This window comes from Mesoplodon densirostris, chromosome 14, assembly GCF_025265405.1.
Source record: "Mesoplodon densirostris isolate mMesDen1 chromosome 14, mMesDen1 primary haplotype, whole genome shotgun sequence".
NCBI classification, from domain to species: Eukaryota; Metazoa; Chordata; class Mammalia; order Artiodactyla; family Ziphiidae; genus Mesoplodon; species Mesoplodon densirostris.
The window spans coordinates 61,218,804-61,241,790 of record NC_082674.1 but is presented as its reverse complement, the minus strand read 5'-3'; the positions used below and the strand labels follow the sequence as shown (position 1 = coordinate 61,241,790).

General features: G+C 46.0%; 1 protein-coding gene across 23 annotated transcripts in view; it reads right to left on the bottom strand.

The window, feature by feature from the left end:
* Positions 1–3,459: 3,459 nt before the first annotated feature.
* DYSF (dysferlin) overlaps positions 3,460–22,987 on the bottom strand; it is a 239,464-nt gene continuing 219,936 nt past the window's right edge. For all 23 annotated transcript variants that reach the window (XM_060117344.1, XM_060117350.1, XM_060117352.1 and 20 more), the window contains 4 exons: positions 10,671–10,849; positions 8,999–9,108; positions 7,439–7,586; positions 3,460–3,717 (listed from right to left, as the gene is read on the bottom strand). In XM_060117344.1, the coding sequence (XP_059973327.1) occupies positions 3,679–3,717; positions 7,439–7,586; positions 8,999–9,108; positions 10,671–10,849 (476 nt within the window). In that variant the 3' untranslated portion in view covers positions 3,460–3,678. The remainder of the gene's footprint in view (positions 3,718–7,438; positions 7,587–8,998; positions 9,109–10,670; positions 10,850–22,987) is intronic.

The window sequence follows — 22,987 nt, the reverse complement described above, 5'->3', positions numbered from 1 at the left end:
TGCCTCTTCTTAAACCAATCACCATCAAGGGTAATGGCTTAACTATGGTTGGCTTGATCTAATAAGACACCTTCCCCAAGGGCTGGGGCAGGGCTCTTTTCTCGGCACAGCGCCACAGGGGAGAAAGAGAGGGGATGGCTGTTGGAGAAGATGACCCACTGAGTCAGCCACAGGGATGAAGTCAGACCACAGTGGGTGGAGGAGTGAGTGCAAGGTAAGGGCGTGGAGACAGCAAGTGTAAATGATGCTTTCTGGAACTTTGTGAAGAGAGGAGAGACCATATTAGTAGGGAGACATGGAGGACAGGAAGGGTATTTTGATGGCGCCCTAAAGATGTCTGAACTTTCTTGTCCAAAACGGACTTCATGAATGGTCCCACCACTCATAAAGCCAGGCCAGTGGGAGTCATTTGGAATTCATCTCCCATCCCACCACCACCCCACCCCACCCCAGCCCTAACCAGTCCATTCCCCAGGCCTCTTAGTTCTATGTGCTCGGGGTCTCTGCAGTCCACGATCTCTATGCCAGAGTTTCCAACGGCAGCACTATCAGTTCTTCGGCCTGCATAATCTGGAGGGGGAGGGTGTGTCATGTGCACTGAGGGATGTAGAGTAGCTCCTGGATGCCAATAGCACCCTCAGTCCGTCCACCCCAAGCCAGGACTATAAAAACTGGCTCCAGACATTGTCAAATGTGACCTGGGGGGCAAAAATCGGCCCTGGTTGAGAACCACGGCTCTGTGCCCTGTGGAGATTCTTACAGATCTTTGAACCATTTCTGGTCAGTCTTTGCTCTCCCTACTGTCTTTTCCATTCCCTACCCTTAATCCTGTAACCCTTGCCCATCGGTGTGTTGTAATTACCTATCTACTTGTCTCCCTCCGCTACTCAGTTGTGAGCTCTGGGAGAACAGGAACCACGTTTATCCTTTTCAACACTGTATCTCTAGAGCCTAGCACCTTGTCTGGTACACAGATGTCTCTCCGTGTGTGTGTGCGTATGTATGTGTGTGTATGTATTTCTTAAATGAATGAATGAGTGAATGAATGAATGACTCCTGCCCTGCTTTTCAGAGTTGGCTCCTGGACTAATGGACCAGCCTTCTAGAATGGCCCTCTGCAACTGGCCACACAGCATCCTGAGCAATGGTTCTTCACCACTTGTGATCAGAGACCCTATTGCAGAATTGGGAGAGATCACTGGACCCTCACCCTCTCGAAAGCCATAAGGCTTATACAACCTGAAGCCCCACCATGTGCTCCCAGAAGACTCCTGTCTCCCAAGATAAGAACTAAGAAACCACAACTCTGATCAAGGCCAGTCCAGCTTTAAGTCTTTCCGTGCTTCTTCCTTACCTCCAGAATGAAGTTCATACTCTTCAGCTGCAGATACAGGCCCTTCAACACCCAGCCTTGCCCTGAAGGAGCCAGGCTCTCTGACAGCTGGAGATTGCTCTCTATCCCAGCTGCTCAGCACAGCTTTCCCTCCTTAGCCACTGAGCCAGTCCAATGCTCCACTCAGATGACATCCCTTCCCTGCCCCAGGGTGTCCCTTCTCTGATACTCTCACAAGCGTTCAAATAACTATGGTTTCCTGATCCACCTTTCCCCCCATGCTGGGAGCTATGGAAGGCCAGGAGTCATATGTAAGTCACTGTTATATCCTCAGAACCTGCTCTAGGGCTGCCATGTGGAGTCTCTCAATAAACATGTGCTGGACATGGTATCTCCTCACCATCCGTTCCTCATTCTCCCTGAGTTTTGCTTGGTGGCCTATATGGTTCCAGGGAGCAGCTTTAACCCCACCCCTAGCCTGACAAGGGCAGAGCAGAGAGAGAATGCAAAGTCTTGGTGACCTAATTGAGGAGCTGGATCAGCCCTCACCTGAAGCCAATCCCTCTGAAAACTTCATTTCTGTAAAGCCATTATATTCCTTTTACTAGTTTAAATAATGTTTCTTATGATCTGCAACTCAAAGCAGCAAGAAAAAGCAAATGATTAAAGTTAATAAGTGGGCACAATGTACCCCCAAACTCATTTAACCCAGCTGATAGCTGCACAGTATGCATTTATTTCCTCCCGCGTTCTTGTACCTTTAAGAAAAAGAGAACTTTCTTTCCAAAGCTTACACCCTCCCCTCCTTCTCCAGAAGCTGGTTCCATTCATTACCCCATTTTCTCTCTTGTGTCTTTGATCTATCTTTCCCTCCTCAGTGGCTTCCTCCTCCCTACCTTCAAATGTTCTCAGGTCTCCCCAGCCTCTAAAGCTCTCTCAGCACCTCCCGAAGCTGCAGCCCCAGCTCTTCCATCCATTCACCTCCAGTCCTCTCCGTGGAATCACCAGCTCATGGCCTCCACGCAGGCGGGCGTGGTGGGTATTCAGGGAAGGCTCATGACCCAGAAGAGCTGGGTAACCCCAGTCCTTGCTGCCTGTTCTGTGCGAGGTGTGGCCACCCGGCTCCAGGTGTCAGGCGTCAGAGTCTCAGGACTGGCCACCCAGGTTCTCAGGGCCCATACGGAGTTGGACACTGAGGGCGTCCTCCAGCCAGAACCTCTCCTGAAGAGAGAACCACTCTATGTTCAAGATGCAGCTCCCTCACCCAGGAGGGTTCAGGTCATCAGCCCTGTGCCAATCACCCCCCCAGTCCTGCCAATCAGGTGGGGATGAGCCAGGGCCTCAGTCTGGGTCCCAGCATGCAGTGAAGAGACAAGGGGGCTGGAAGGCTCACTCTGGGGCCTCGGGGCCTGGGCCAAGGGAACAGGCTCACAGCAGGAAATGGGAGAAGCCCTCCCGCCAGGCTGTGCTTCAGAGTTCCAGCCCATCAGCCAACAGAGGCAGAGGCCTCTATTTCGGAAACACGATGTTTTCGTGCTCTTTGGTTTTTCTCTAAGTATGTTCTTGCTGCTCTTGTAGATGAAGCCTGATTCCTGCAAGAGATGTCAGCCCGACAGCTATGCGATGCTCAGACCACAAGAAAAGGGTGTTTACCCAGTCCAGATCGTTAAAGCAGGGGGAGGAAACAGAGGGAGGGAACCCCAAGAAATCCCAAGAGCATGGGAGACAAGGTCACATCCAGGAGTCCAGCAGCCCTCCCAGCCTGGAGAGTTTTTCCGAGGGGCTCTTCCCAGGCATGGTGGAACCTCTTCCCGGGCGTGGTACAGGTAACTGCCCACCCAAGCAAAGATCACCGTGGGTGAGTAGATGCCTGAGGAAGGAGGGCACGGGGTGGAGGGGTGTCCCGGAAGCAGAACAGGCTGGGTCTCCAGGCAGGCCAGACATCAAGCCTCAAAGCCCCCGCCACCCCTACCAGTCTTGCCGAAAGATACACAGTCCCACTGGGAACGCTGCACAGATGGCACACACCCCGCACACGCACCCACCCAGACATGCCCTGCACAGTCACCCCATTCAGGTACCACAGATACACACACCAATGCCGCTTTGTGATTCAAAATGTTTTATACTGAAATACACATGGGCTGATCCCCAAAAGGGTTGGGTTGGGGAAGAAAGAAATGATGAAAGCGGGGTGACCGCAGGGCTCGATGTCGCCAACACTTGGAGCACGTGCCAGTCCCTCTCTCTGTCTGCCCATCCTGGCAGGACGGTGAGACCTGGACATCTGGAGACACTCAGCTGAGCAGGGCAGAGGAGGCAGCCAGTCCTGGGCCCGAGAGTCCTCAGCTGAATGGCTTCACCAGCTTCATGGCAGTATAGTTCTGGAGGGAGTGGGGAGAGGCAGGGACAGGTGGTGACAGCTGCCAGGGACACGGAGCTGGGAAAGGTGGCTGATCCCCTCAACCACCTGCCTGCACCTCTCCCTCGTCAGCCCCCAGGCCACACTCAGCTCAACACTCCACCCTGCCAGCGCTCTCGCTGTCACACGAGCCCACACGCTTGCCTGGGGGCCACAGAGCCTGAATGGCTCTGGCTTCTCCCCTGTCACTCCAGGGCCCACTCCCAGGTTCTGCCCAGCTACCGAGAGGACTCTGCCCCTGGCCAGGCCAGGCCCGGCCTTTTCCAGCAGACAGGTGGCCTGAAGGCACGACTGTGCTTCTCCCCACCCTCCTCGCACACTCCCCAGCACGGGAACCTGGGGCTCGTTGGCCACCATGCTCCCATCCAAAACGCAGAGAGAGAGTTGGGGCGGGGGGTATAGAGGGATGACCCACAGTGCGGGCCAGCCCTAGAGATGGGTCACCCCCGATTAAGCCCTGGCTGCTGCAGGACTGGCAGGAATCTCCCCTCCCCACTCCTCCCCCCAAAACCATGAAAACACATACAACACAACACAGGGCTCCTAATTGGGACAGTATGTTCCCCAGCGCCGCCCAGGAAAGCCAACTCTGGAAACAAAGCCGCCGCTCCTTCCCTGCCAGATCGCCTCCTGCCTCCCCACACTGGCCCTGCTCCCGGCTGCCTCTAGGGCAGAGCTGGGAGGAATCAGACAGGCTGCCCTCCCTGTCCCCCTCCCAGGGGAATTTCCAAGAGGGTGGGAGATTAGGCCAACTGGCGGGGAGCCCCTTTGCACCCAGGCCTCTGCCCACCGAAGGCCTGAAAGCCAGGTGATGGACGGTCACAGGACTGGCATCCACCAGGTGACAGGGTGACTTGGCTGGAGGGAAGCAGGATATGCCCAGCTTGTAGCAAAGGCCTGCAAGCAAAAGCAGTCTGCAGTCTCAGACCCAGGCTGCCCTACAGCCCTCGCCTAGGATCTAACCCCACATGCCAGCTCTGGAGAGAGAAGGCAGGGTTGGTATTTGAAAGAGGACAATTCCCGAAGACCTCAAAGGAGACTGATGCTGCTGCTGGGGACTCAGGACACAGGGAAGAGGCTCTGATCAGGGCCTGCCCACAGGACTTTGGGATAAGGCTGCCCCAGGGACGAGAAAGGACCACAGGCTGGAAGTGACTGGAAATCTGTCCATCTCCCAGCCAAGCAGCAGGACCTCCTTCCCCAGGTCCCTGAGGTCTAGTCTGCAGCCCTAGTGCCTTGCAGGAGCGGGGCCCAGCTGGCCAGGGCACGGGGCCAGGCACAGGAAGGGTGGTGGTGATGTTACTTTGAGCCTGCCCCTGCCGTCCCCCCCAGCTCTTCAGCAGAAGGCTGGCTTGGCATGCAGCCCCGTGGGGAAGGCAAAATCGCTCCCCTATCCACAGTGCCAGTCACAGCAGGTCAGCACTGACCTATCCCAGCCCCTTCCTCACGCGACGGGAGGGCCTGGCCAAGGTCACTGGGGAGCCACTGACAGAGCCAGAACCCAGCCAACAGCTCCTGACTCCACGTGGAGATGTGTCCCGCACAGCAGCGATGCTCAGACCTTGATGTTCCCGAGGCAGATTCTCCTCAGCAGCCCTGGGGCTGGCCCAGGACTCTGCATTTCTTACCAGCTCCCTGATGCTGTCGCTGCTTGCTCCTCAGACCACCTCCTCAAGGAGCGAGGGTCTACACCAGCTCCCCTTTGCCCACACTCCCCGGCCTGGCCTCTCGGTGAGGCGTTAGGCTGCACCCCGTGCTCCCCCTTGTCCCTGGCTTCACTGTGTCTCCTCGTGGACCGACAGCTCCCAGCGGCACTGGCCCCACCAGCCTCTCCCTCACCCACACAACACGCCCTCACCTCCCGGACACACTTCGCGTGCTAATAAGGTCTTCGCCTGAACCGAATGGCGGCTGGGTGCACTCAACATGAGAGGAGGTAAGCCTGAGGACAGGCCAGGTGAGGGCCACTGCGCCTCCCCACCTTGGCCACTGGGCTGTGCCCCAGGGGAGGAGACACAGGGGACCGGAAGGGGAGTCCTGGGCCCAACCCCTGAGTCCAGGTCACTGCCAGGGCAGCTACCCTCCTGGCCCCACACTTGCTCGTGCCCTTCCAGGGCCCAGCAGCTAACCTTGTACTTGTAATCTGTCTTCCTTTGCTTCAGGAGGGCCCCCCAAACCGAATGAGCTTCAGGGCCCCCCAGCCTGGACCCGCCCCTGGGCCTCAGGCACGTTTGGCCAGTGGGCCGTGAGTCATCTTGCTGAGCCGCAGAACAGTCTCAGCCTGGCGCTCCAGGCGACACAGTCAGCTGGGACGAGGGCCCGGCTCGCGGCCCAGCTCATGGTCATCCCAGTTCTAGACCCTCTTTTGTCACTTAGGGTTCAAGGGGTAGCCGGGGCCTGGACGTCCAAACCAGAGCATCCTCTCTGTTGCTTCCACAGTTCATGACCTTAGGGCCTGCAGGGGATTGTTCCGTGGTTTTAACTGTCCTCCTCGTAGGAGGCATGCTCTGCAGGTACAATGCCTTGCCAGCTATGGTGGGAGAGCACTCTCGGGCGCCTCGTCCTCCCGGAGGATTCACGAAGCAAAGAGCTCACAGGTGAGTGATTCCCAGAGTGCACTACCCGCTGTGGGGACGGTGTGCTTGGCCGGCGGCCTGGTGCTGACCAGGGCTGTGGCTGGAACCCCAGACCGGGAGCTGTACACAGATTGCCATGCAGCCCTGAGCTGGGCCCTCTCCTCTCTGGATGTCTGTTTCTTTCCATTCAAATAAGGGTGACGTGGAGTTGATCACACCATTCCTCTACTTGTATACGATTTTGAATTTTTTGTATTAAAAAGTTTCAAAAATTTAAAGAATATTAAAAATCTGGTATCAGCCTGGGGACACTGTGATCCCTTCTGAGGTTCTAGAGACACTGGGGGTGCTGTTGTGAGGATCAGGGAAGCACAGGCAGGGAAGAGAGCTCCAGATCCTCCTCCCTTAGGAGGGGCCCATGGAGCTGGGCACAGCAGTCCCCACGCGGGTGGCCCTGGCCACTCTTTGGCAGACATCAGCTGGCTTCTTAGCAGGTGAAAGGGGCCCCAGTGTTTACTGTGCCCAGTGAGAGGCTCCTTGCCCACCCTCTCCTCGCCCACACATTGCCCCACGCCCACCCCACTGCAGCAGGCAGGACACACTTTATCAGGTTCCCAGGTGGACAGTGACACCCTCTCCAGCCCCAGGTCCTCAGCAGGTGCCATCCTCACAAACAGAGGGCCTTCCCTTACCTTCCCGACCCAGCTCCACACCCTCCTTCAAGAAGGTTCCCCTGCCCATGCCTGCCCAAGGGGCCTCACCTTCTGCCAACCCCTTGATTACATAGCCCCTCAGGGTCTTGCTGAGGATGCTGTGTCTCCCCATCAAGGGCAAGAACTCAGATTCCCTCATTGGACTAAGAGCTCCCCAAGGGTCTCCTACCAGACTGGGGACTCCCCAGAGCAGGGCCTATGTCTCCCTCATCAGACCATGGACTCCCCAAGGACAGAAGCTACTTCTCTCCATCAGACACGGGGTGCACTTTGAGGACAATGACAGACTCCCCTGAGACCAGAAGCTGCTGGAGGTCAAGGGCTGTACCTCCCACGTCAGACCAGGAGCTCCTCCAAGACAAGGGTCTGTGCCTCCCCACTCAGGCCTGCTTACCGGGAAGGAGTAGATGAAGATGCCCAAGAACAGCAGGAGGATGAAGAGAATGATGATGAGGATGATGGCGCACCGGAACCGCCGCCAGAGGATGAACTTCATAGTCTTGTACGGGGAGGTGAACCAGAGGAAGGACGTGTCAGGGCGCCTGCGAGTGAGATCCCAGAGGTCAGCGGGGTACCTCCCACCAGGGCTGCTCCCTCCGGGTCCTGCTCACAAACTGCCCTGGCCCTCCCCAGTCAGCCCCCCAGACCTGCCCAGCCTCCAGGCCCCCAGCCCCTGTCTGCACCTGCATCCCCCTCTCCTCCCAGCCTTCGCTCCAGTGTGAGCCCCGCCCATGTTGCCCTCCTCTTCCTGGTGCTGTCAAGCCCTGCACACCCTCAGGGACCCCGTTCTCAGCCACCCTGTCCAGGTCACCTTCCCTGCCACTCTCTCCTTCCTGACCCAGGACTTAATCACAGACTAGAGATTTGGGGGCTGGGCAGAGCTCCAAGGGGCTCCACATTAGGTGAGCTACGGTCCCTGAGCCCCAGATAAGCTAAGCCACTGGCCTAGATGCACGTGGCTGGTTCACTGTCAGGGAAGGATGGCAGGGAGTGAACCCAGAAAGCTGATTGTCTCTCATAACCAAGAACTTCAAATCCTTCCCCTAGGTCAGCCTCACAATTCAAAGAGCAGGGAGGATTTTGTGTCTCAGTAACGGCCGTTTTAACATCTGCTTGCGTGCTGCTGGGTCTCCTGGGTCTCTCTCTGTCTTTCCACCCAGATCCCAGCATCCTTGGGCAGGGATGCCTCTCAATGCTCTGCCAGCCATTGGCACTCAGGATAGCACTATAACAAAGTGGGCTGTCCGTGCTAAGTGTGACTTGAGCCGAGCAGGTCGTGGAAAGGGACCCAGCAAATGCAGCCCCACCCACTCACCCCCCCACCCCCGAACAGCCATCTTTCAGGCTCCGGTAACTGCCTTCAAGGCTTCTGCATCCACTGGATTGGGATGTAGGCCTCTCCCTTAGAGGCCTGTGAAGTAGGGGAGGCAGGGACTAGGCCCCCATTTCACAGATGGGAAAATTAAAGCTGAAAGGCCTTTTGAAAGCCACATTGACACCACAGGAAACCCATGGAAGGCAGCTTGGTCAGGGAAAGACCTTGGTCAGGCTCCGGGGCCAATCAGACCAGGTGTGAGAATTTCAGCTTCGCCACTTTCCTTGGAATGACCTTATTTAACTTTGCTGTGATTGTTTCCTCATCTGTAAAGCGGGGATACTAATAACGACTCAGCAGGGAAGGTTCCATGACACAACATATACATGCCATATGACAGTACGCCTGGCCTACAACCAACAGCTACCCAACAGCGCCTGCTTCTGGAACTAGCTGATGAGCCCAGCGTGTCCTGGAATGATGTCTGTCACCTGCCCCCTAACAATGTGTACCCTTGGATGAGTCACACCCCTCTCTGGGCCCTGGGACCTCTGTGCGGCTATACAGTTAGTGCCTCCTGTACTGTGGATACTCCTCCCCATCCCCTTGGGCATCAGGGGTCAGGGGCTGGGCACCAACCGTGGGTCCTCAAGCTTGGGGTTCATGTTGGGCTCATCCCTGCCCTGGCCGGCCGGCCGCTCCTCATGTTCGCTCTCGGCTACAATCTCCAAAGTCATCTCCAACTTGCCCTGAGGGGACAGAGACATAAAGGCTTGGCCCCATGGCTTGGAGAGGAGCCAGGCCAGGACAGATGTAAAGGTCACTTTATGATTTGTTTGAAAAAAAGATACAGGGTGATCTGATCCTAAAAGTACCTGCTCCTTGCAGAACACATAGGAACTACAGAAACGTATAAAAAAAGGAGACTGTCACCCATACTTCTACTATGTAGAGACAAGCACTCTTAAGATTTTATTCATCAGAGCTATTTTTCTTTGCAAGTATATGAAATATCACACTGTGTTTATATGGTTCTATAGCTTGTTTCTTTCATTTAGGAATATATTTTATTATATAATCATATACCCTTTAAAGTTTGCTTTTAATGATGTATCTATGCAATGGTTGACCATTTATTTAGTAAACCAGTTATTTTGGTTTGTTTAGGTTGTTTCCAACTCTTTGTTGTTATAAATAAACCCTAAATTTTTAATTTTATGGGGTTATTTCTTTAGGAGAGATTTTAGAAGTGGGATGAAAAATTTCAAGGGCATAAATACTGTTAAGTCTCTGGTTATATATTACTAAATTGTTTCCCCAAATGGTAAAAATCATTAGCCTGCCCAACAGAGGTAAATGAGAGGGCTGTCTCTCTGCTTCCTCACTAGCAATAAGTGTTTCTATTTTTTTTAAATTCTAATATAATACATAAAAAATGTTTTCACATTTTAAAGCATTCCTTTAAGTAATTACTAGGGGAAATGAACCTTCTTAAATATTTAATGGCCACTATACTGCTTTATGTATTATCTATGTATGCCCTTTGCTCATTTTTCTTTTGAGATGTTAGTATTTCTTATTAATTGTTATAATTTGTTATACAACATGGATATTTTATTTCAAGGGCCATTTTAGGGATTGGCTGGCTGCCTGCCATTTCTAAGTACAGTTGACCCTTGAACAACACGGGTTTTAACTGCACAGGTCCAATTATACACAGATTTTTTCAATAAATACACAGTTGGCCCTCATTTGCAGGTTTCAGATCTGTAGATTAAACCAAACACAGAAGGTGGACTTGAGCATCCATGGATTTGGTGTCCACGGGGGCTCCTGGAACCAACCCTCTGCTGATACCAAGGAAGGACAGTAAACTCATTTACTTCCTCTGCAGAGGAAGGATGATTCTCCATGGTCCCCAGTCATACCCCTGGGCAGACCTCTGGGCAGGGAGAAGAGGACAAGGACAGTCCCTTATAGGGCCCTGCTCAAATGGGGGTGGCATGACCCCTGTCCTCCACAGGAAGCCCAGCCAGAGGGGAACCCAGGATACAGATCACTGTGAAGGCCAAGGAGCAGCGTACAAATTAAACAGGGTCCACGGGAGATTAGGGCATCTTTAGATTTAGATAGCCTTTCCTGGGATACGAGCCTCAAGGAGATGAAGGCTGGGAACTGGCAGGGAAGAGGGACAGTGTCTTGGGAAACAGACAGGGAGGGCAGGAGAGAGGGAGAGGAACACGTCTGTGCTCAGCGATTTCTATGGACGAGTCACTCCCGTGTCTCCACCCACCAGAGGGAACAGACTTACCGCCAGTATCTTCTTCTCACCCTCGTCCGCCACACAGGGCCACCAGCCCTTCACAGTTTTCTGTTCAAAAAGGGACACAAACCACTCTGGGTGGAAAGTGTCATCCAGCTGGTCCAAGGAACACTTCTCAGCTGTCTTGGCAGGCTTGGGCATGCGGTTGAGGTCCAGCTGCAAAGAACCTGTGGCAGAGAAGGGTGCTTTGGCCCACGCGTTCTCAGTCACTGCCAGCCTAGGGCCACCCTGGGGCTGGGCAAGTTCAGCCTCCTCAGCTTCTATCCATGGTCTTAGCCCCATGGCTCAAATTCCACTCTCCACCCACTGCCTCTCATTCCATCTGTACAGCTTCCCATCCATCTATTCATGCATGTATATGCCTGCTACTGTGCCCTGATTGATGCACCCTTAACAGAACTTCCCACCTGCTCAACTATTCATCTTACTATGCACAAATTCACTCATTCACCCATCATCTACATCCATCAGCCATCAACTTTTTAAACTGCTTTTAGTGCAGTAAAATATTTATAGATAAGATAAAATTTGTTATTTTAACCATGTTCAGATGTATACTTCAGTGGCATTAATTACATTCACAACATTTTGCAACCATCAGCACTACCTATTTCCATAACTTTTTCATTCCCCCCAAATAGCAACTCTGTACCCATTAAGTAATAACTCCCCATTCCCCTCTCCTCTCAGCCCTGCTAACCTCTAAATCTACTTTCTGTCTCTATGAAAAAGCCTATTCTAGACAGTTCATATAAGTGGGATCATAAAAATTTATCCTTTTGTATCTGGCTTATTTCACCTGGCATAATTAGTTTTCCAGATTCATCCATGTTGTAGCATGCATCAGTACTTCATTCTTTTTTATGGCTGAATAATATTCCATGGTATGTATATACCACATTTTGTTTATCCATTCATCTGTTAATGGACACTTGGATTGTTTCCACCTTTTGACTCTTGTGAATAATGCTGCTCTGAACACTGGTGTGCAGATGTCTTAGTCCCAGTTTTTAATCCTTTTGGGTACATAACTAGAAGCGAAATTGCTAGGTCATATGTTTAGCTTTTTGAAGAACTGCCAAACTTTTTTCCAAGCAGCTGCACCATTTTACATGCATACCACCAATGTACAAGTGTTCCAATTTCTCCACATCCTCTCCAACACTTGTTATTTTCCATTTTTTGTTTTTGTTTTTGCTTTTTTATAGGTATAAGTGTTATCTCATTGTGGTTCATCCACCAATTTTTTCATCTGCCCACCTAGTTATCCAAGCAGCTATCTTTCTATACTGCTTCATCTACTCATCAATTTTATCCATCTTCTCCAAGAATAGCTCCATCTACTGGGTTGAGCCATATGAAAATTCTGGTATTCAACTATCTTTGACGTATAAAAACAGCAATTTCATGAGGTTTCACCTAATCCAATTCCAACAACACAAAGTCAGTGGGATTGGAGCATAGGTTACTGAAGGGATTAGGTGAGAGAGGTAAATCTAAAAAATATTTTCCAAGGCCAAATTGAAGGGATTCTGTAACAGGGAAGAGCCAAATCTGACTACATGTTGGATCTGTTTCTCTTACTTTAACCTTTGCTTTCCACTGCTTTTGTTCACTAAAAGGATACTGTCTATACGTAATGTCCTGCCTTGGGGAACCATGCCCCTCTCCCCGAATGTTGAACCAAAGTGCCTTTTTCAGGGAAACATCCAGAACCTGTCCATCTGTGGATGGCTATAAGAAAGAAGAAATTAACACATCCCCTCCCCAAGGCTGGCCATTCCAGGTGATGTTTGCAAAACTTATGGCCTTTTTACTTTACTTCCTCATCTCCTCCCCCTCTTTGTGCTATAAAAGAAACTGGCATCCAAACCCCAATAAGATGGTTATTTTGAGACATTAGTCTGCAATTTTCTAAGTCTGCCAGCTTTCCGAATAAAGTCGTATTCCTTGCCTCAACACCTCATCTCTGATTCATTGGCCTGTCGTGTGGCAAGCAGAGTGAGCTTGGACTCGGTAACAAACTTGGCAAGCCAGCCAGGAGGCTTGCTGCTTTTGGCTAGCCAGCCCCGGTCAGGGAACATTGTGGCAAGGCCTAGCAGATGCCAGGACCATTTGTCCTGAGGACCTTCCCTTCAAACCTCCCTGAAGCGGCGCCAGCTACTGCAGCACTTGGCAGTTAAAGCAAGGAAAAGACCAACTTCTACAAGTCCACAGACTCAATTTTGTATGGTTAGTCTACCGAATTCGGTAACCAGTTCATTTGTTTTGGTCTTGGTCTTGTTTTGCTTTTGTGTATCCTTTTGTGTTGCAAGTCAATGAACTCGACTTTGTAGGGTAAGTTGCTCCAGCTTGCACACTGGGAACATATTTCCCTCTCAATTTGGGCTTTTCCTTTATGGGATAAGCCAATTTGTTTGATTGGGGTACCCTATTGGAGGGGGAAATTGGTGTTGGACTCTACCTGATTTGGAGCCAGTTCATTGGGAACTAGTTCATTGGTTTTGTAGGGTAAGTCTACCGGATTTGGGAACTAGTTTGTTGGTTTTGCAGGGTAAGTCTACCTGATTTGGGAACCAGTTCGTTGGTTTTGGTCTTGGTTTTGTGTGCACCGATGTTAGAATTTGTTTGGGCCTTTTGTGTTGGAATTTGTTTGTGTCTTTTATGTTTTGGTAGTATCAAACTTATATAAAAACTGGAAATACTCCATCTATCCTGAAGGAGAGCCCTTTGGGGTGTATATTAGATAAATGGGCGAAACATAGCCATGAGCCTATGACTAAGAAAGACATGATGTACTATTGTAATAGGGTGTGGACCCAAAATATGTTAGGATCAGAAGAATGATGGTCCCTGAATAGCTCACTCAATTATTATATGATCTCTCAGTTAGAAGTGTTTTGCAAAAGAGCAGGCTGCAACAACAGTTTCTCCAACTGCTCCCCCCAATGCTGCCAACATATTCACCGCCTCCTGTTTCCCCTACCCATGGAGATCAAATAGAAGTTTCTATGATAACCCCCAAGGCACAGGGACCTGGTTTAGTATCACCATCTAAGACCCAAAAGGACATCCAATTTGGACCAGGGGCCACTTCTACAGCAGGGCAATTTCCCTTGTGCCAACATCCTGTAAGAGGCCAGGGGACTCCCTTGGACTTGAGGCATCCGATTCTAATTTCCCCACAGGAGCCCCAGATAACTTTGACAGTGGAGAACAAGTTGATTAACTACCTTCCCTATTTATCTTAAGAGGCTTGTAAATATTAAACAAAGGGGAAACAAAGGCATCCTAGGAAAAACTTGACTGTGTATCTTTGAGATATAAGTGTCCTATCTGGTCTTCTCAGGAATGCTCATCTCTGCCATCTTTTTAAAATGCAAACTTTGAAAAGAGGGCAAAGTAATTTAGAAATTGACTTGTCAAGGATAAATTAAAAACCTGAGTGTTTTTTCTGTAAAAATTCAGCCATCTAGACAAGTGAACTTGATTTGTTCCAACTGCCAGAAACCTAATTTTAATCCAGCCTCTTTTTGTAAACTGATGGGTTTTATGTTGCTGTATGTGACTCAGGGCTGAAATTCTGAAATGAGAACTATGATGTCTCTGTTTGTTTGTGTCCTTGTATGTGTCTTTGTCTTTGGATAACATTGATGGGGTTGATTTGCGGATGAGCTCTATTTAATTGGCTTAAAGAAGAGAAAGTTCTTACAAACCGAACAATTCTAAATACAAGAAAAATTAAGCTAAATGAATTTTGGGTTCATGTGCACTGAGAAATATTCAGTATTAATGTTTGTTTTTTGATCTAATTAATATAGACATGTTATTAGAGTCATCAGCATTAAGTATAATACTTCAATTATGCCTAGGTTTAATATAAGCTAAATAAAATCTTGTTATATCTGTTGCAAATTTGTCAGCAAGGAAAGTAACTTGATGTAAAGAAACTTTTAAGGAAAGAAAATGCAAATGAGATAAGAGCTTTAGGTGCACTTTTTAAAATAACTATCTTTATCTAAAATTAATCTTGAACCCTGTCCTGTCTGAGCGAAGAACAGACGCCCTCCGGCAACCTACACGCAGAGGCGGGGCCAAATCCAAAGCTGAGACCCAGGAGCTGTGAGAACAAAGAAGAGAAAGGGAAACCTCTCCCAGCAGCCTCAGAAGCAGCGGATTAAAGCTCCACAATCAACTTCATGTACCCTGCATCTGTGGAATACATGAATAGACAACAAATCATCCCAAATTGAGGAGCCAGGAGTCAGTGCTGTGCCTCTGAGGTGGGAGAGCGAACTTCAGGACACTGGTCCACAAGAGACCTCCCAGCTCCACATAATATCAAACGGCGAAAATCTTCCAGAGATCTCCATCTCAACACCAGCACCCAGCTTCACTCAACGACCAGCAAGCTACAGTGCTGGACACCCTATGCCAAACAACTAGCAAGACAGGAACACAACACCACCCATTAGCAGAGAGGCTGCCTCAAATCATAAAAAGTCCGCAAACACCCCAAAACACACCACCAGACGTGGACCTGCCCACCAGAAAGACAAGATCCAGCCTCATCCACCAGAACACAGGCAGTAGTCCCCTCCACCAAGAAGCCTACACAACCCACTAAACCAACCTTAGCCACTGGGGACAGACACCAAAAACAACGGGAACTACGAACCTGCAGCCTGCAAAGAGGAGACCCCAAACACAGTAACATAAGCAAAATGAGAAGACAGAAAAACACACAGCAGGAGAAGGAGCAAGATAAAAACCCACCAGACCTAACAAATGAAGAGGTAATAGGCAGTCTATCTGAAAAAGAATTCAGAATAATGATGGTAAAGATGATCCAAAATCTTGGAAATAGAATAGACAAAATGCAAGAAACAGTTAACAAGGACCTAGAAGAACTAAAGACGAATCAAGCATCGATTAAAAACACAATAAATGAAATAAAAAATACTCTAGATGGGATCAATAGCAGAATAACTGAGGCAGAAGAACGGATAAGTGAGGTGGAAGATAAAATAGTGGAAATAACTGCTGCACAGCAAAATAAAGAAAAAAGAATGAAAAGAACAGAGGACAGTCTCAGAGACCTCTGGGACAACATTAAACGCACCAACATTCGAATTATAGGGGTTCCAGAAGAAGAAGAGAAAAAGAAAGGGACGGAGAAAATATTTGAAGAGATTATAGTTGAAAACTTCCCTAATATGGGAAAGGAAATAGTTAATCAAGTCCAGGAGGCACAGAGAGTCCCATACAGAATAAATCCAAGGAGAAATACACCAAGACACATATTAATCAAACTGTCAAAAATTAAACACAAAGAAATCATATTAAAAGCAGCAAGGCAAAAACAACAAATAACACACAAGGGAATCCCCATCAGGATAACAGCTGATCTCTCAGCAGAAACTCTACAAGCCAGAAGGGAGTGGCAGGACATACTTAAAGTGATGAAGGAGAAAAACCTGCAACCAAGATTACTCTACCCAGCAAGGATCTCATTCAGATTTGATGGAGAAATTAAAACCTTTACAGACAAGCAAAAGCTGAGAGAGTTCAGCACCACCAAACCAGCTTTACAACAAATGCTAAAGGAACTTCTCTAGGCAAGAAACACAACAGAAGGAAAAGAACTACAATAACGAACCCAAAACAATTAAGAAAATGGGAATAGGAACATACATATCAATAATTACCTTAAATGTAAATGGACTAAATGCTCCCACCAAAAGACACAGACTGGCTGAATGGATACAAAAACAAGACCCATATATATGCTGTCTACAAGAGACCCACTTCAGACCTAGAGATACATACAGACTGAAAGTAAGGGGATGGAAAAAGATATTCCATGCAAATGGAAACCAAAAGAAAGCTGGAGTAGCAATTCTCATATCAGACAAAATAGACTTTAAAATAAAGACTACTAGAAGAGACAAAGAAGGACACTACATAATGATCAAGGGATCAATCCAAGAAGAAGATATAACAATTGTAAATATTTATGCACCAAACATAGGAGCACCTCAATACATAAGGGAAATATTAACAGCCATAAAAGGAGAAATCGACAGTAACACAATCATAGTAGGGGACTTTAACACCCCACTTTCACCAATGGACAGGTCATCCAAAATGAAAATAAATAAGGAAACACAAGCTTTAAATGATACATTAAACAAGATGGACTTAATTGATATTTATAGGACATTCCATCCAAAAACAACAGAATACACATTTTTCTCAAGTGCTCATGGAACATTCTCCAGGATAGATCATATCTTGGGTCACAAATCAAGCCTTGGTAAATTTAAGAAAATTGAAATTGTATCAAGTATTTTTTCCGACCACAATGCTATGAGACTAGATATCAATTACAGGAAAAGAGCTGTAAAACATACAAACACATGGAGGCTAAACAATACACTACTTAATAACGAAGTGATCACTGAAGAAATCAAAGAGGAAATTAAAAAATACCTAGAAACAAATGACAATAGAGACACGACGACCCAAAACCTATTGGATGCAGCAAAAGCAGTTCTAAGAGGGAAGTTTATGGCAATACAATCCCACCTTAAGAAACAGGAAATATCTCGAATAAACAACCTAACCTTGCACCTAAAGCAATTAGAGAAAGAAGAACAAAAACATCCCAAAGTTAGCAGAAGGAAAGAAATCATAAAAATCAGATCAGAAATAAATGAAAAAGAAATGAAGGAAACAATAGCAAAGATCAATAAAACTAAAAGCTGGTTCTTTGAGAAGATAAACAAAATTGATAAACCATTAGCCAGACTCATCAAGAAAAAAAGGGAGAAGACTCAAATCAATAGAATTAGAAATGAAAAAGGAGAAGTAACAACTGACACTGCAGAAATACAAAAGATCATGAGAGATTACTATAAGCAACTCTATGCCAATAAAATGGACAACCTGGAAGAAATGGACAAATTCTTAGAAATGCACAACCTGCCAAGACTGAATCAGGAAGAAATAGAAAATATGAACAGACCAGTCACAAGCACTGAAATTGAAACTGTGATCAAAAATCTTCCAACAAACAAAAGCCCAGGACCAGATGGCTTCACAGGCGAATTCTATCAAGCATTTAGAGAAGAGCTAACACCTATCCTTCTGAAACTCTTCCAAAATATAGCAGAGGGAGGAACACTCCCAAACTCATTCTACGAGGCCACCATCACCTTGATACCAAAACCAGACAAGGATGTCACAAAGAAAGAAAACTACAGGCCAATATCACTGATGAACATAGATGCAAAAATCCTCAACAAAATACTAGCAAACAGAATCCAACAGCACATTAAAAGGATCATACACCATGATCAAGTGGGGTTTATTCCAGGAATGCAAGGATTCTTCAATATACGCAAATCAATCAACGTGATACACCATATTAACAAGTTGAAGGAGAAAAACCATATGATCATCTCAATAGATGCAGAGAAAGCTTTTGACAAAATTCAACACCCATTTATGATAAAAACCCTGCAGAAAGTAGGCATAGAGGGAACTTTCCTCAACATAATAAAGGCCATATATGAAAAAAAAAAATAAATAAATAATAAAAAAAATAAAAAAAATAAAAAAAAAATAAAATTAATCTCTCCAGAGCTTTCCTGGTGGTGCAGTGGTTAAGAATCCGCCTGCCAATGAAGGGGACACAGGTTTGATCCCTGGCCTGGGAAGATCCCACATACCATGGAGCAACTAAGCCCATGCGCCACAACTACTGAGCCTCCGCTCTAGAGTCCACATGCCACAACTACTGAGGCCCGTGCTCCACAACAAGAGAAGCCATGATAATGTAAAGCCCACGCACCACAATGAAGAGTAGCCCCCGCTCGCTGCAACTAGAGAAAGCCCACGCACAGCAACGAAGACCAAACACAGCCAAAACTAAACACAAATAAATAAATTAATTAAAAAAATAAAATTAATCTCTGCAGATATTCAACAACTTGAAAGTTAGAATTGTGCTAAAATAAGTTAAGTCATGGAAGGTTTATGGAAAGTGGACCCCAATAAAAGAGTTTTGTACGTGGTCAGGATTGACTAAGTTTAAAATAAGTTTAACTGAGTAAATGAATTTTAAAAGTAAGATGGTGAAAAACTTGAATTTGGCTTTTCTCTCTGTTAAGAAGACAAGGTTTCTTAAGATTCTGAATTGCCTCTGATAACAGATTTTAAGTTTTTCTACCTTTTAAGTGATCTGTTCTGTACTTGCCTTTGAAATCTTTTATTGTTACTTCGGCTAAGTGAATAACTATTGTTTCACAGTGACCTGCGATCCTATCTGACTGTTTAAACCCTTTTGATATTTTTTTGACAAAACTTCACAAATCAAATTATAATGAAGTTCCTTTGAACTCTAGCTAACTTTGGGATGCTTCAAAGGGCCCCTGAAACACCCCAAAGAGAGATATTAACTAATTAGGTTCACTTGGTATGTTGAATTACATGGGAAGTGTCAACTAAATAATAAATCTTCTTAGGTTATACTGTATGGCAAATGATACAGGTATTCTAGAGATTATATGGAGTTCCTAAAATTTGATGTGTGCTGGTAAAATGTTATCCATCATAATTCTAGTTATTATCTAAATGTATTGCATGTCACAGCACTAACCAAGTTACTTTGTCAATTGCATTGTAATCAGATTTAAACGTGCCTTCTTAAGTCTTTGCTCATTATAGACAGTTATGGTTTCACTCTGATGATGCCTTTGTAAAAATGCTTCCTCTTCAAGAAGATTTATAGGAAGGACTTTGGATAAATACAAGTTTCTGGCTTTCAGGCCATAATGCTGAACTGGCTAAGAAATTGAAGAATTCTAATGGGAAACCTGATGGTTTATAAAGCTGTTAACAAGAAGGATTAGTTACATAGGACTCAGTAAACTGGTGAATATGGTTATAATTTTTATGGTTTCTATCTGAAAAATGACCAGTTCAAATCTGTGTTTTCCAGGTGTAAGGAAAACCTTCCCCTTAAGCTAATTATGACTCACAGTAATTTGGTAAATTACACCTTTGTAAGCCAAATTGTTTGTACTTTGTGTCTCCCTGCTGCACTATGTCTTTGTCAATGTTACTAGCCACATTACTTATATCCTGTCTATTTTATAAGACTGTTGTCTCTTACAGTACCCAGTGTGTAACCAGGCTTCCAACAAAACTTCTATGGCTAAACATCTTGAGGAAATAGATCACATTTATAATGTAAAATAATTGTAATAGTGTGATTCTAGGTATGGGAAGAAGCAACAAGGGAAAATGTATCCTGGATCATAATTAGATAGGGGATCCAGAGAATCTTTAATTATCAATAGGGCCTAATCCAAAAACTAGCACTTGGAGTGGCATATCAAGAATTTTCGCCTGATCTGGGATGAGACTCCCAGCGCCGTGGGACAAAAGTTGATCATGAAAAGTTGATCTCCCAAATACTGGTCAAAATCCTGACCAAGAGGAGAGGATCTGAGAAATTGAATATTTCCTGCCACATCAGTCATTAGCGACTGCAGCCCTCCAACGTGAGCCGGTGAACCCTGAGGAAACTCAGGATATGAGAATACAGGATACAGGCCCCAGATAGCTAAGGTGCATATCAAGGGAGTGATTTCAGTGAGCCCAGACTCTTGCATTTTCCCGTACATAGAAAAGCGCTAAATTCCTTAACTTGAAGTGCTCCCTCCCAAGCTTGAAGACCTCAAAATTCCCACTGAATACATCATAACTCTCAACTTTTAAGCTGTGAATATTTTTTAAGGCTACAGGTGTAAAGGAGACACTTTCCAGAGAGGAACAAAAGAAACAATTTTTGGAACACTGACACCGATGGACACTCCCAGAAAGATCCATCTGATGAAGCAGTTAGAACGGTCATCACCCCTTCTTCCACAAGATTGTGGAATGGATATTGACAGTGGGGAATTGTAACAGGGAAGAGCCAAATCGGACTATATGTTGGATCTGTTTCTTTTACTTTAACCTTTGCTTTCCACTGCTTTTGTTCACTAAAAGGATACTGTCTATACATAATGGCATAATGTCTATACATACTATCTATACTCAGGGAACCCTGCCCCTCTGCCTGAATATTAAACCAAAGTGCCTTTGTTCAGGGAAATATCCGGAACCTGTCCACCTGTGGATGGCTATAAGAAAGAAGAAATGAACACATCCCCTCCCCAAGGCTGGCCATTCCAGGTGATATTTGCAAAACTTATAGCCTTTTTACTTTACTTCCTCATCTCCTCCCCTTCTCTGTGCTATAAAAGAAACTGGCATCTAAACCCTAATAAGATGGTTATTTTGAGACTTTAGTCTGTCATCTTCTCGGTCTGCTGGCTTTCCAAATAAAGTCGTATTCCTCGTCTCAACACCTCGTCTCCGATTCTTTGGCCTGTCGTGCAGTGAGCAGAGCAAGCTTGGACTCGGTAACAATTCTTGAATACCATACAAAGGAGATTAGGTTTTTTTCAGTGTGAAATGCTCAGTTACTGCAAGTATTCATTGACTGGATCTATTTTTCTAGCGTTCTTTCTTTCCATTCATCCATTTATCCTTCCATACATCTATCTGCTTTGACTTAACTACCTGCATCCCTCTAGAGCTACCATTTGCTGAGCACTGTATCTATCCATTAATCAGGTCATTATTCTATCCAGCATTTGTTCAACTCTATCAGCATTCATCTATCTATCCACCCATCTACACATCTCTCCATCCCTCAACTACAGACGAATGTTTATTTCCCATTTTAAATATGATCCCAAGATAATATTAAGTAAAAATCAGGATATTAAACTATATATACGGGGCCTCCCTGGTGGCGCAAGTGGTTGAGAGTCCGCCTGCCGATGCAGGGGATACAGGTTCGTGCCCCGGTCTGGGAGGATCCCATATGCCGCGGAGCGGCTGGGCCCGTGAGCCATGGCCGCTGAGCCTGCGCGTCCGGAGCCTGCGCGTCCGGAGCCTGTGCTCCGCAACGGGGGAGGCCACAACAGTGAGAGGCCCGCATACCGCAAAAAACAAAAAAAAACTATATATACTATATCTACATAAAGACTGTAAGGAAACATGGGATTATTTCCTGATGGCAAAATTACAGATCTTAACTATCATTTTCAAAATAAAAGTAATAAGTACTCAAAAGAAGTAAAATATGTAATTAGAAAATACATTATGAAGGGGGAAAAAAGAAATCTCTTAATAATACTGTAAGTTGCTAAAAGAGTAGATCTTAAAATTTCTCTTCACAAGAAAAAAACATTGTTAACTACATAACTTATTTTGGCTCTCACTTCACAATATCTACAAACATCCAATTAAAAAAAATAAATCTATGGAGTTAAAAAGTAGTAGTTTTATTTTTAAAAACAGAAGATGATCCTGTTTAATTTTATTTTGGACACTGTTTTCTCATTCAATAAAATACAATTTTTTGTTTGTCTTTTTAAAATTGATTTTCTAAAGCCTCACTTCATAAAGCCAAGATTGATAGACTGATGCTAAAAAAATTATTTAGTCTGTAAGCAAAAAAAAATTCCATAAAAATGTGAAAAGCAATTGAAAAATGGAGAAATTATTTGTAATGTGTCCTTACTATATAAAAAGCTCTGAAAATCAACAATAAAAGAGGACCATCCCAAAAAAAGAAAATCCCATCAACAATATGGATAACAAACATATTTTTAAAGTTGTACCTTACAAGTAATGAAGAAATGCAAAGAAAGATAAAAATGAGGTACCACATTGGCAATTTTTTTTAAAAAAAGATAACACTGGCAGCAAAAGTTTAGGAAAAATGGTGCCCTTAAGGCAAACAGGGCACAGGTGAGAATATAAAAATGTAAAATCTTTCTAGAGGGCTGTTGAACAAAATGTTTCAAAAACCACTAAAATGTACAAAGACTCTAAAAATCTGCTTCTTAGAGTTCAGGAAAGATATGCACAAAGGGTCCAAAGATGTAAGCCTAGGCTGTCACTCACGCAGGAAGTCCTAGAGATGAGCCGAGTATGCACCTAGGGGGGACTAATGAGGGTCCGATGGGACATCAGGTGAGACATTAAGCACCATGATGCAGATACAATGCAGATGGATAACTCCTGACAGAAAGAGTGTTTTTAATATATCGTTTTCCCCAAAATCAAGATCTAAGACAGTATGTGTAACATAAACCAATTTTGCTATCTATATGCCATATATGAATGTGTATATATATGTATAAAATACACATATAACACATATGTGTTTGCTTGTATAC